The sequence below is a fragment of the Rutidosis leptorrhynchoides genome, chromosome 8, assembly GCF_046630445.1.
Source record: "Rutidosis leptorrhynchoides isolate AG116_Rl617_1_P2 chromosome 8, CSIRO_AGI_Rlap_v1, whole genome shotgun sequence".
NCBI lineage: Eukaryota > Viridiplantae > Streptophyta > Magnoliopsida > Asterales > Asteraceae > Rutidosis > Rutidosis leptorrhynchoides.
This window is the reverse complement of record NC_092340.1, coordinates 354,010,107-354,023,857: the sequence shown is the minus strand read 5'-3', so window position 1 is coordinate 354,023,857 and position 13,751 is coordinate 354,010,107. Positions and strand designations below refer to the sequence as shown.

The 13,751-nt window shown below is 30.9% G+C and overlaps 1 protein-coding gene across 1 annotated transcript; it reads left to right on the top strand.

Moving 5' to 3' along the window:
• The first annotated feature begins 10,077 nt into the window (after positions 1-10,077).
• LOC139864631 (uncharacterized) lies at positions 10,078-12,158 on the top strand. Its single transcript, XM_071853208.1, has 7 exons — positions 10,078-10,105; positions 10,375-10,595; positions 10,918-10,978; positions 11,068-11,240; positions 11,698-11,793; positions 11,889-11,966; positions 12,072-12,158. The coding sequence occupies exons 1-7, from the start codon at positions 10,078-10,080 to the stop codon at positions 12,156-12,158; spliced, it is 744 nt and encodes a 247-aa protein (XP_071709309.1).
• The last annotated feature ends 1,593 nt before the right edge of the window (positions 12,159-13,751 follow it).

The following is a 13,751-nucleotide window of genomic DNA, read 5'->3' as shown; positions in this document are numbered from 1 at the left end:
GCTCACAATTACATTCTCATTCATTTTCGTCAACAATTCTACTCGTATGTACCCGTATTCGTACTCGTACAATACACAGCTTCTAGATGTATTTACTATTGGTATATACACCTTTAATCATTCATTATTAGCAGCCATATTAGAGTCAGAAACATGTGAAACCATTATTTAACAACTTGTATGACTAATGAGCTAAAAACAAACTTAAGGATCTTTTTTTTTTCTTTATAACAAGTAATCCCGTTTTTATGATTTCACCCCATTTTTTCATTCCATTTTCTCATACTTACACTCCAAATTCTCTCTCAAAATACTCCTAACATCATACTTGATCATCTCCAAGCATTTTCACCATCTTTTAGCTTCAATTACAAGCTTTAATCATCATAAAAATAACCATTCAAGAACACTTCAAGAAATCTTTCAAACTTGCTAGCTTACTTCCAATCTTGCAAATCCATTTCAAGTGATCATCCAATCTCAAGAAATATTTCTTATTTACAGTAAGATATCTTTCTAATTCAAGGTAATACTCATACTCAAACTTTGATTCAATTTCTATAACTATAACAATCTTATTTCGAGTGGAAATCTTACTTGAACTTGTTTTCGTGTCATGATTCTACTTCAAGAACTTTCAAGCCATCCAAGGATCCTTTGAGGCTAGATCTATTTTCCTCTTTTCCAGTAGGTTTATCCACAAAACTTGAGGTAGTAATGATGTTCATAACATCATTCGATTCATACATATAAAGCAATCTTATTCGAAGATTTAAACTTGTAATTACTAGAACATAGTGTAGTTAATTCTAAACTTGTTCGTAAATAAAGTTAACCCTTCTAACTTGACTTTTAAAATCAACTAAACACATGTTCTATATCTATATGATATGCTAACTTAATGATTTAAAATCTGGAAACATGAAAAACACCGTAAAATCGGACATACGCCGTCATAGTAACACCACGGGCTGTTTTGGGTTAGTTAATTAAAAACTATGATAAACTTTGATTTAAAAGTTATTCTTCTAGGAAAATGATTTTCCTTATGAACATGAAACTATATCCAAAAATCATGGTTAAACTCAAAGTGGAAGTATGTTTTTCAAAATGGTCATCAAGACGTCGTTCTTTCGACTGAAATGACTACCTCTTATAATATTGACTTGTAACCTGTATTTCTAACTATAAACTTATACTTTTTATGTTTATATTCATAAACTTAAGTTCAATATGAAGCCATAGCAACTTGAATCACTTAAAACGGATTTAAAACGAAGAAGTTATGGGTAAAACAAAATTGGAAAATTTTACTTGTTGTAGCTACGAAAATTTTATAACAAATCCATATTAATCATATCTTAGCTAACTTATATTGTATTATACATGTATTATGTAATCTTGGGATACCATAGACACGTATACAATGTTTTGACATATCATATCGACCCATGTATATATATTATTTGGAATAACCATAGACACTCTATATGCAGTAATGTTTGAGTTAGCTATACAGCGTTGAGGTTGATTCTAAAAATATATATACTTTGAGTTGTGATCTAGCCTGAGACGTGTATACACTGGGCCGTGGATTGATTCAAGATAATATATATATTGATTTATTTCTGTACATCTAACTGTGGACAAATAGTTGTAGGTTACTAACGAGGACAGCTGACTTAATAAACTTAAATCATTAAAATGTAATAAAAAATGTTGTGAATATATTTCGATCATACTTTGATGTATATGTACATATTGTTATAGGTTCGTGAATCGACCAGTGGCCAAATCTTATTTCCGGCAAAGTAAAATTCTGTGAAAGTGAGTTATAGTCCCACTTTTAAAATCTATTATTTTGGGATGAGAATACATGCAGTTTATAAATGTTTTATAAAATAGACACAAGTAATCAAAACTACTTTTTTTGTTGGATTATCGAACCGAATATGCCCCTTTTTAGCTTGGTAGCCTAAGAATTAGGGAAATGGCCCCTAATTGACGCGAATCTTAAAGATAGATCTATTTGGCCCAATAAGCCTCATCCGAGTACGGATGCTTTAGTACTTCGAATTATCATATCCGATGAGAGTCCCGGAATGATGGGGATATTCTATATGCATCCTGTTAAGATCGGTTACCAGGTGTTCAACATATGAATGAATTTTTATCTCTATGCAGTTTGCGAAATGCCTGATATGAGATGTATATTTATGGAAAAAAAATGAAATCTTGTGGTCTATTATTATGATTTGATAATATATAGGTTAAACCTATAACTCACAAACATTTTTGTTGACGTTTTAAGCATGTTTATTCTTAGGTGATTATTAAGAGCATTCCGCTGTTGCATATTAAATTAAGGACAAGATTTGGAGTCCATGATTGTATGATATTGTGTAAAAACTGCATTCAAGATCTTAGTTCGATGTAACATATTTTTATTGTAAACCATTATGTAATGGTCGTGTGTAAACGGTATATTTTAGATTATTATTTCTTGATAATCTACGTAATGCTTTTTAAATCTTTATCAATAAAAATAAAGGTTATGGTTATTTTAAAAATGAATGCAGTCTTTGAAAAACGTCTCAATATGAGGTCAAAACCTCGTGACGAAATCAATTAATATGGAACGTTTATAGTCAATATTAACGGGACATTTCATATATAGAGATACATATAGCTAATTTTTTAATTTTGTTTTTATGTGCAGAAATTGAACAGAGCATATCAAAAGCCACAATTAATACCTTTTTGATTTTAAGAAATGTATCATTGTAGTTAAATGTGTATTGTTTTTAGGTTTTACGATTCTGATGAACGATTACCCTTCTTCTAGGTTGTAAAAAAAGGTATTTAGAGGTGTATAGTCTTGATTTGTTGTAATTACAATAAAGATATAGAAAGTTTTGTTTTTTGTTTTATTTATTAAATAGAAACATTAAAACTACGTTTACACTTGTGAAGGTTGCTGCAAATTTTTAATTAACTCTGTTTTGATTGTTTATGCAGTTAGTAAATTCAGCGTCGAATATCAGAGGCTACTACAAAAATATGAAGGGTTGGTTACACTTTCATGACATGTATATTAATTTTGATTATGAATAATGTGGTTTGCTCTAATTAACAATAAATATGGGGTCTAATTTGCAGGTGTGAAAAGATTGACAGATATCAACTTGGGAACAAAACAAAATTGTATGAATTATTATAATTCAGTAGGCTTATAACTACCTTTAGTGGCTTGGTTCTTGACTGTAGAAATTTTATGAAGAGTAATTGATAGGTATTGGTTGATGAGTAATTGGAAGAAAGAAAGGATTGGCCAAAAAAAAAATATATGTTTTTTAAGTGTGTGTATTATGTGTTCATAACACACATATATATACTAAAAAAAATTTACTGTACAATGTTTATAATAATAATAAAATTATAATCCATGACTTATAACACTCCCCCTTGGATGACAATTTTTATTATAGAATAACTAGTACTGCCTCGTTAAAAACCTTGCTAAAGAAAACCCATTGGGATAAAACTTTAGCTAAGGGAAAAAGAGTGCAACATAGAGTTGACTCCCCCTCAAGTAGGCAACGCCTGAGTTGTTACATCTTCTGAACATGCCTCATACCAATATTATGAACGTGTGTTCTGAAAATAGCAGTTGGAAGTGCTTTGGTGAAAAGGTCAGCAGAGTTTTTGCTGGACTGAACATATCTCATTTCAATCTGGTTGTCCTTAATGAGATTTTGAGTGTATGAGAAGAATCTAGGAGGTATGTGTTTTGTTCGGTCACTTTTGATATACCCTTCTTTCATCTGTGCTATGCAAGCTACATTATCTTCATAGATAGTTGTTGGACTTTTATCGCGTTCTAGTCCACAAGAATCAGTAATGAATTGTGTCATTGATCTCAACCAAAAACATTCCCGAGTAGCTTCATGTAATGCAATCACTTCGGCATGATTTGATGATGTTGCAACAAGTGTTTGTTTTTGAGAACGCCATGATATTGCGGTACCTCCATTTAGGAATACATATCCATTTTGAGATTTAGCTTTATGTGGATCAGATAAATAACCTGCATCTGCATAACCAACCAAATCTTGTTTCGATTCGTTAGAATAAAATAATCCTAAATCAGTAGTTCCTCGAAGGTATCGAAATATGTGTTTGATCCCATTCCAGTGTCTTTTGGTAGGAGCTGAGCTGAACCTTGCCAACAAATTAACTGCAAAAGAAATGTCAGGTCTTGTACAATTTGTAAGATACATAAGAGCTCCAATTGCACTAAGATATGGTACTTCTGGTCCCAGAATATCTTCATGATCTTCACAGGGACGAAATGGATCAGTGTCAACATTAAGTGATCTAACAACCATAGGAGTACTTAATGGTTTTGCCTTGTCCATATTAAAACGTTTTAAAATCTTTTCAGTATATGTTGTTTGATGTACAAGTAAACCATTAGGCATATGTTCAATTTGTAAACCAAGGCAATACTTAGTTTTTCCGAGATCTTTCATTTCAAATTCTTTCTTTAGAAGTTGAATGGCTTCATGGATCTCTTTATTTGTACCTATGATATTAAGATCATCAACATAAACAGCTATGATCACATATCCGGATGTTGTTTTCTTAATGAAAACACATGGGCAAATAAGATTATTGGTATACCCTTTGCTTATCAAGTAATCACTTAATCGTTTATACCACATGCGACCCGATTGTTTCAACCCATATAAAGACCTTTGTAACTTGATTGAGTACATTTCTTTGGGTTTTGCATTGGTTGCTTCTGATACTTTAAATCCTTCAGGTATCTTCATATATATATCACTATCAAGTGATCCATAAAGATAAGCAGTCACCACATCCATGAGATGCATTTCTAAATTTTTAGAAACTGCCAGGCTGATTAAGTATCTAAAAGTAATTGCATCCATAACAGGAGAATAAGTTTCCTCATAATCAATTCCTGGTCTTTGAGAAAAACCTTGAGCTACAAGTCTAGCTTTATACCTTGTAACTTCATTTTTCTCATTTCTTTTTCGCACAAAAACCCATCTATATCCTACAGGTTTCACATCTTTAGGTGTGAGAATGATAGATCCGAAAACTTTTCTTTTATTGAGTGATTCAAATTCAGCTCGTATTGCTCCTTTCCAATGATCCCAATCATGTCTATTTTGACATTTCATGACAGATTTTGGTTCTGGATCATCATCATCATTCATGATGTCATATGCAACATTATATGAAAATATCTCATCAAGATTTTTCATTTCATTTCGGTTCCATAATATTTTTGAATGTGCGTAATTGATTGAAAATTCCATATTGACATCATCAATCTCCTCTGCAGAAGGAGTATTGATTTGTAGTTCTTCTTGAACACTTTCTTTTACCTCATTATCAGCTGATTTTCTTTTCCGAGGATTTTTATCTTTGGAACCAATTGGTCTCCCACGTTTCTGGCGTGGCAAAGACTCAAGAATAACATTATTGCCAGTTTTTGAAATTTCAATTCGAGCTGGAGCATTTGCTGCTGGTATATATGATTTAGTCACTCTTTTTGTATCTGTAAATGCATCAGGCAATTTATTTGCAAGTTCTTGCATATGCATTATTTTTTAAACTTCGGTCTCGCATTCTTTTGTGCGAGGATCAAGATACATTAATTGAGGTTCACACCATGAAACATCATTTTCTTTATTTTTTATTTCTCCCCCTAATCTAGGGAATAATGTTTCATTAAAGTGACAATCAGCAAAACGTGCTGTAAAAACATCACCCGTCATGGGTTCAATATATCTTATTATTGAAGATGTTTCATATCCAACATATATTCCCATCCTTCTTTGAGGACCCATTTTAGTGCGTTGTGGTGGTGCGATAGGGACATAAACCGCACAACCAAATGTTCTAAGGTGGGAAATATTTGGCTGATGGCCAAAAGCAAGTTGCAAGGGAGAATATGTATGACTTGCGCTTGGTCTAATGCGAATCAATGATGCAGCATGCAAAATTGCATGGCCCCATACAGATACTGGGAGTTTTGTTCGCATTATCAATGGTCTAGCTATTAGCTGCAATCGTTTAATTAATGATTCAGCTAAACCATTTTGTGTATGCACATGGGCAACGGGATGTTCAACAATAATCCCAATAGACATGCAAAAGTTATTAAATGCTTGAGACGTAAACTCACCGGCATTATCTAGTCTCACCCTTTTAATAGTATAATCAGGGAAATGTGCTCTCAATTTAATAATTTGAGCAAGAAATTTTGCAAATGCCATATTTCGACTTGATAATAGACAAACATGAGACCATCTACTAGATGCGTCTATTAGAACCATAAAATATCTAAATGGTCCACATGGTGGATGAATTGGTCCACATATATCACCTTGAATTCTTTCAAGAAACATTGGCGATTCTTTTTCAACCTTAAGAGGTGATGGTCTTATTATCAACTTTCCAAGTGAGCATGATGTACATGGGATAAGTGCATCATGAGGGATCCTTTGATCCGCCAATGGATGTCCATGTGTATTTTGTATTATTCTTTTCATCATTGTTGATCCTGGGTGGCCTAATCTCTCATGCCACAAATTGATCATTACAGGATCACATGATTTATCTTTAACTACCACATTTACTTCAGCTACATTTATATGTGTATAATGTAAACCGGAATGAAGTCTTGGTAGTTTTTCAATTACACGATTCTTATCAGTGATACTTAAATATTTTTCATTTTCTGTTGTCACTGACTGATAATCATATCCATTTTGGTATATGTCAGAGAAACTTAACAAATTTCTTTTTGACATGGGAGAAAATAAGGCATTATTTATCAGAAAATTCGTACCATTTGGTAACATGAATTTTGCCTTTCCCATTCCTTTTATTAAGTCCACAGGACCTGATATAGTATGTATAGTTCCTTCCGTTACTTTCAAGTCTGTGAAATATTTTTTAGATTTGAGTATGGTGTAAGTGGCACCACTGTCTGCAATACAAATATCTCCACCATTTGACTAATTTTTTACTCCAGCAGTATACATCATGAACTTCAAAAAAAAAATATGAGAAACAAATAATGAGTACATAATTCATCAATATATTACATTCAAAACATGTTACAAACGATAGCACATAATAAGGAAATATGTAGTAAACTAGATATGGTGTAGATTGAAAATCTACAACCATTTATTTAACGAGAGCATATAATAGGATATCTATATATATATATATATATATATATATATATATATATATATATATATATATATATATATATATATATATATATTAGAAATTTATTCATTAAAGTAGTCACAAGTTGGCTCAGTGATTTTTGTATCAAGGTCATCCACAAGATTTGCTTCTTTACCTTTTCCCTTTAGGGATTCTTGATACCGATTAACAGAATGCTGATTTGTTCGGCAGTTTTTAGACCAGTGGCCAATTTTACCACATCGGTAACAAGAATCTTCAACATTCTTTGAAGAGCCTTCTTCAACATTGTGATTTATGGGATTGTATGGTGTTTGGATTTTATAATTTTGTGGATTATTATTTCTTTGTCCACGACCACGACCACCACGACCACGACCACCACCACGACCATTACCATAAGGGTGATTTCGAAGATAGTTATGATTTTTATTATTGTTATGGTAATTTCCATGATGATGGTTTTGGCCAATATGGCTACTACCTTGTCCACGCCCTCGTCCATGTGCATTTCTTCTTTTATTATTATTATTGTTAATAGCATTAGCTTCAGGAAATGCTAGCGCACCGGTAGGACGAGATTCTTGATTTTTCATCAGTAATTCTTTATTAACTTCTGCAACTAAGAGATAAGTTTGAAGTTTTGAAAAAGTTTTATAATTCTGCAATCTTAAATTTTCTTGCACAGTTATGTTTGCAGAATGCATTGTGGAGAAAGTTTTCTCCATCATATCAGCATCACTTATTTCTTGACCACAGAATTGAAGCTTTGAACGGATCTTGAACATGGCCGAGCTGTATTCACTTACCTTTTTGAAATCTTGGAACCTTAGATTTCTCCATTCTTCCCTCGCAGCCGGGAGTAATATTTCCTTTTGATTATCGAATCTACTCTTGATACTTTCCCATAAAACATGTGGATCTTTGATAGTGAGAAACATATGTTTTAAGGTGGTATCAATATGTTTGCGAATAAAAGCAATTGATTTTAATTTATCTTGATCGGAACAAGTATTATTTTCTTTTAAAGTTTCTAGAATACCCAATGATCCAAGATTTATTTCTACGTCCATAACCCATGATGTGTAGTTTGTTCCCGATACGTCTAAGGCATCAAACTCAAGCTTTGATAAGTTTGACATTTTCTATTTTCAGAAAGATGAACAACATAAATCATAATCATAATAATTTTTTTTATAGATAAATAACAACATGAAATTAGAATTAGTTTAGATTCATAAGTAGCAAATAAAGGAATAATGGTATGATTACAAATAATAAAATCATAAGGGAATATAGGTTCATATTATATTATTAATGATATTATTATAATATATATTATTATAATATATTTTTCTTATTTTAACCTTTAAGATTTACTTTTAATAAAAATACAAACTACTTTTTTTATTTTGACTTTTAAGATAAACTTTTAATAAAAATACAAACTACTTTTTCTATTTTAACTTTTAAGATTTACTTTTTAATAAAAATACAAACTACTTTTTCTATTTTAACTTTTAAGATTTACTTTTAATAAAAATACAAACTACTTTTTCTATTTTAACTTTTAAGATTATAAATTTAAGAATAAACATTAGTATGCATGAAATAAATAATGATTAATTGCATAAGTAATCATAAATGTTAGATAACATATAAAGACCCCATCGTATTCGTATTGATCGGAATTAATCTCGACCCATGGTACCGTGTTGTCAAATGACGTGTTGCGTACATAAAGTACCGTGTTGTCAAATGACGTGTTGCGTACAATCATGAGGTCTTATTAACATAAATATAAATGTTAGTGAAGTTAATAAGAGTTAGATTACAGAAAATATAATTCAGGCGGTATAACCGACCATATATAACTTAAATAACATAAATATAAATGTTAGTGAACATAATTGTAAATGTTAGTATACATAAATAAATGTTAGATAACATAAATGTAAATGTTAGTATACATAAATAAATGTTAGATAACATAAATGTAAATTAGGCGACAGTGTCAACCATATATCATTTAGGTGGTATAACCGACCATATATTAGTTAGGTGGCAGAGCCAACCATTTTTAGTATAAATGTTGAGATAATCGTGCTGATAACGTATTATAATTCAGTAGACTTATAACTACCTTTAGTGGCTTGGTTCTTGACTGTAGAAATTTTATGAAGAGTAATTGATAGGTATTGATTGATGAGTAATTGGAAGAAAGAAAGGATTGGCCAAAAGAAAAATATATGTTTTTTAAGTGTGTGTATTATGTGTTCATAATACACATATATATACTAAAAAAAATTTACTGTACAATGTTTATAATAATAATAAAATTATAATCCATGCCTTATAACATGAATGATGTGATTTGTTTGTTTTCTTTATTGGCTACTATTTGCATTCGTTTCTTTTGTTATGTTGATTTGTGATGCATACGATTAGCCCTACTTTCATGTAATTTATTTTTTTCAATTGTTGTAGTTTATTTCTTTTTGCAGGAACTTTGATTGATGTCGATTTTGTTTTTGTGATATCTATGACTTTTGGATATCTTCATCAGCATCTTTGATTTACGACAACATTGTGATTTTACGAGTATTGTCATTTTACGGTCATGGTTAAATTTGACTTATTTTTAAAGCAAACAGTGTGATCTAAGCCGGTGTCGGTGCGCATTTGAAAAATAAGAATTAATCTTTTCTCCCGTGTCAAACACTTATTTCGTGAGTCATGAAGGCTTGCTCATCTTTATTGTTTCGATCAATTTGCTTTGGAAAGTCAACTGCTTGACGTGTGAGATTATATAATGGATTGAACATGGCGTTTAACGGATACAGATCTACACGTTTTCCGCCATTTTGGGTAATATAACTTGTCAACATTGACTCGCTATATAAGCACATTATGAATTTTCTATGTTAGTAAACCGTGATAAATGCCGTTTTACAATCATGGGCAGATTACACCATTTTTTGACATGCAATTTGAAGTTTAAGTTGTAATGTTATTATCATATCGTGACTAAAATGGAAATTCGACTTAAATGGGCATAATATGTAAACTTTTTATAATGATTATTAGACAATTTAACATTTGTTGTCTTCTTGACTTTAGCTTGCAGGAGGACAGGCGTTAAATGGGTAGGGCAAGCCGGCAAGGGACGAGGTCAGCAAGGGTCTGTTAAATACGGGTTCACGTTAGTTAAAGGGAAGGCTAATCATCCAATGGAAGACTACCATGTTGCCAAATTTATTCCGCATCAAGGACGTGGGCTTGGACTATTCGCCATTTACGATGGGCATCTAGGGCATAGTGTGCCTGCAATAGTCAAACAAGTTATTAATTTTGACTAATAAAGTCAACCAGAAGATTTGGAATTAAACTTAGTACGTGAGCATCGTTCCTAATCTCATAAGGTGCTCTTTAATATTAAATGAAATGAAACGTCAATATAGAACGTAACCATGATGCATGAAAAAGTTAACGCTAAATGGATATGATTGTTGACGTAAGTGTCGTACATACTTACGCACATGTCTCGCTCAACTTCCTTTTGGTCCAAGATTGAGTGTAATTTTGCTAATTAAGTAATTAACATTGTAGTTCATAGTCTAATGTCTGTTGCAGTGTTTTTATACACTTTATTTCTGGATGCAGTTTAATGCGGAAGAGTGCGTTCAGTACCAACTTGATGCATTAATGTTCAACGACCAACCACGTCCTGATTAAGGAGTCGAAGTCGTGTGCAGGGTAGTTCCTATTATCCAAATCTATGTGCTTTCTTTTCTTCTTTTGTGTAAAAAATAGTTTCTTCTTATTCATTTGTAGTTAATTACTTTTTTTTTTGTTCGTGGCAAAATATTTATGTTTCAAGTACAGTAACGTGTTGTAGTTTTGGACATAATCATGAAGTGAAGTTAGCTGGATTTGATCCCTTTGAAAGATCTCTGTATTTTGGGCCTTATTTTGACTTAGGACAGGTCAGTAATTAATTCTAAAGATGGCAAAATGGGTGGTTCGATTTGGTTGGGTATCAAATAACAAGTCAAAACCAGTAATTTGTTGTACAGGTTGCAATGGATGTGGTCTACTTTGGTGGACCTGAAGCATTTTATATTTCATTCTCCTAATTCTTAATACAGGATTAGTGTCTCAATGATCTCAGTGATTGTTTTATGTCAATTATTTTTAATCATATATGAAATTATTCAGGAGATCTGAGGCATTAAAAATAAACTTTGGGTGTGATTTTCGACCCATTTGACATGTTTTGACTCTTCAGAGACAACGACAACCCAGATTGACCCATTTATAAGTAAATGGGTTGTAATCTTTACCTGTAACTAATATGCAACTCATTCTGGTTGCTTTAAGTTGCAGTTTGAACTTAACTTGCTTATGTTATGTCACTACTTTAATCCTTTTATGTGTATGCAGTTTGAGCGTTTTAGACGACTTTTCCACCATTCTGCATACCGAGCTCTACTTAATCACAAGGAAAGCCAAATCTTAAGCACTTTAAATATTGAGGAGGTTAGATTAGTTTTTTTTTTACTTCACATAAATTGTATGTCTAAAGATAAGTTTTTGCTATGTTCTAAATGTGTTTTTGGTGACCGTGATTTTAGAATCGCTACAAACAAAGGGTTTGGATACGAGGAGCTCGACCTGAGGAAGAAGAAACATTTCAGTTTACCATGGTTCAGGTATGTCCATTTTTATTTTTGTTTATTTACTTTTTTTGAAGTGGGTACACATTGATATTGAATTTCTATAATAAGTAAGAATGATTCCATTGATGGTTTTGGCAGAGAGTTGGTGGGTTTTGGGATGGTTATTGGCTAACAGAATCTGTTCTTCATGATGGAGATAGCTTTTCAGGTGGGGTGGCTTATTGAAGAATCGACAATCAGATCGGGTGGTGGACCTCTGTGAATAACTCTTCCACCTTTCACTGCCTTTATATATATATATAGCATATAGTACAAGTACATAGTGTTAGTATATATACATAATTAGAGTAAATATATGCTGTCATGTATACCCAATGAGGCCAATATTGATCCCCGTGTATTTAATAATGTAAGTGCTCATCTTTACAAATATTATAAATTTCAACTATTTTGTATCAGGTATTAAGGCTTTCGGTTTATAATTGGGACATGCTTCAGGTAATGTCTGACTTTTGCATTACCAACCTTGAGTGTGTTATATGATTAGGCTGTTTAGGTGTGAAGGCGGAATAGCTAACCTCTTTTGATATGTGTATGAAGTTAATGTGTATGTCTTTTGATACTTAAACATTATGTGCTTCTAACCTTGAAGTTCTTGGATAGTTTACGATGTACATTATGGTAACTTTGCAACTGTTTAATAGTTTCGCACATGTTTTGACTTTATAATGAATACCTATAACGGTAAATTGTGCACTATCTAATGCTTTGACAATCGCTATCTTTATAAAATAGCAATCAATAATTAAAGCCGCGTAGTGCGCACTCTTCAATCTTGTTTATGTCATAGATTGATTTTAAATTTATGGCAACATTATGATAAGAAAAATTAAAAGATTGAAACTAATCATATAATTTATGAGATATAAATTTTACTTATTATAAATAAATGTTTATAACTAAATTTAATTAAGGAAAAAAAAAAAGTAACAGTTATGGAAAAGTTTATAACGTTTATTACTCTTGGTAGTGTTACATATCTATATTATAATAGATAACTTCATATCAATTGTTATTCAAAACCTCCAATTTTATTCTATTCACAAGTTTTATATTGTGTGGTGTACTAATACATAACGGTTATTGTTTATATTTAGAAGTTTTTTTTATGTACTCCAATTATTATGTAATTACTTATTGTCACATATGAAGTTATAAAGATAGACCTCTAAAAATTTAATGGTAAATTGTAAAGGTAATGTGTGTTTTAATATTATGAATCGTATTACAATATGTAAGTTTTATAATGTATTTTGGCATCATTTGTTAACTTATTTGACAACCTTTAATAAACTTTTGTTTATATATAGTTTCATCTTCATATAACTATGATTATTATAGGTGTAACGTTTTTGTACATGTAAATATATAGATAATGTTTATTTAATTAATTTATATAATTATATATATATATATATATATATATATATATATATATATATATATATATATATATATATATATATATATATATATATATATATATATATATATATATATGCAATGATATTATTATGACTGTATTTCATAATTATAATTATGAATATGATTATGATCATGATAAATTATAATAATTATTATTTTTATTATTATTACATTTTAGTTATAATTTATATAAGTATGATTATTATAGGTGTAACGTTTTTTATCCATGTAAATATATAGATCATATTTATTTAATTAATTTCCATAAATTATTATATATATATATACACACACACACACACACACACATATGCAACGATATCTATCGATGTA

What these genes read in the sequence shown, in the direction of transcription:
- LOC139864631 (XM_071853208.1), top strand. Translation starts at nt 10,078, where the DNA reads ATGGCGTTTAACGGATACAGATCTACAC. An exon ending in TAACGGATACAGATCTACAC is followed by an intron (nt 10,106 to 10,374) that starts GTTTTCCGCCAT and finishes TCTTGACTTTAG; the next exon opens with CTTGCAGGAGGACAGGCGTT. An exon ending in CTTATTTTGACTTAGGACAG is followed by an intron (nt 11,241 to 11,697) that starts GTCAGTAATTAA and finishes ATGTGTATGCAG; the next exon opens with TTTGAGCGTTTTAGACGACT.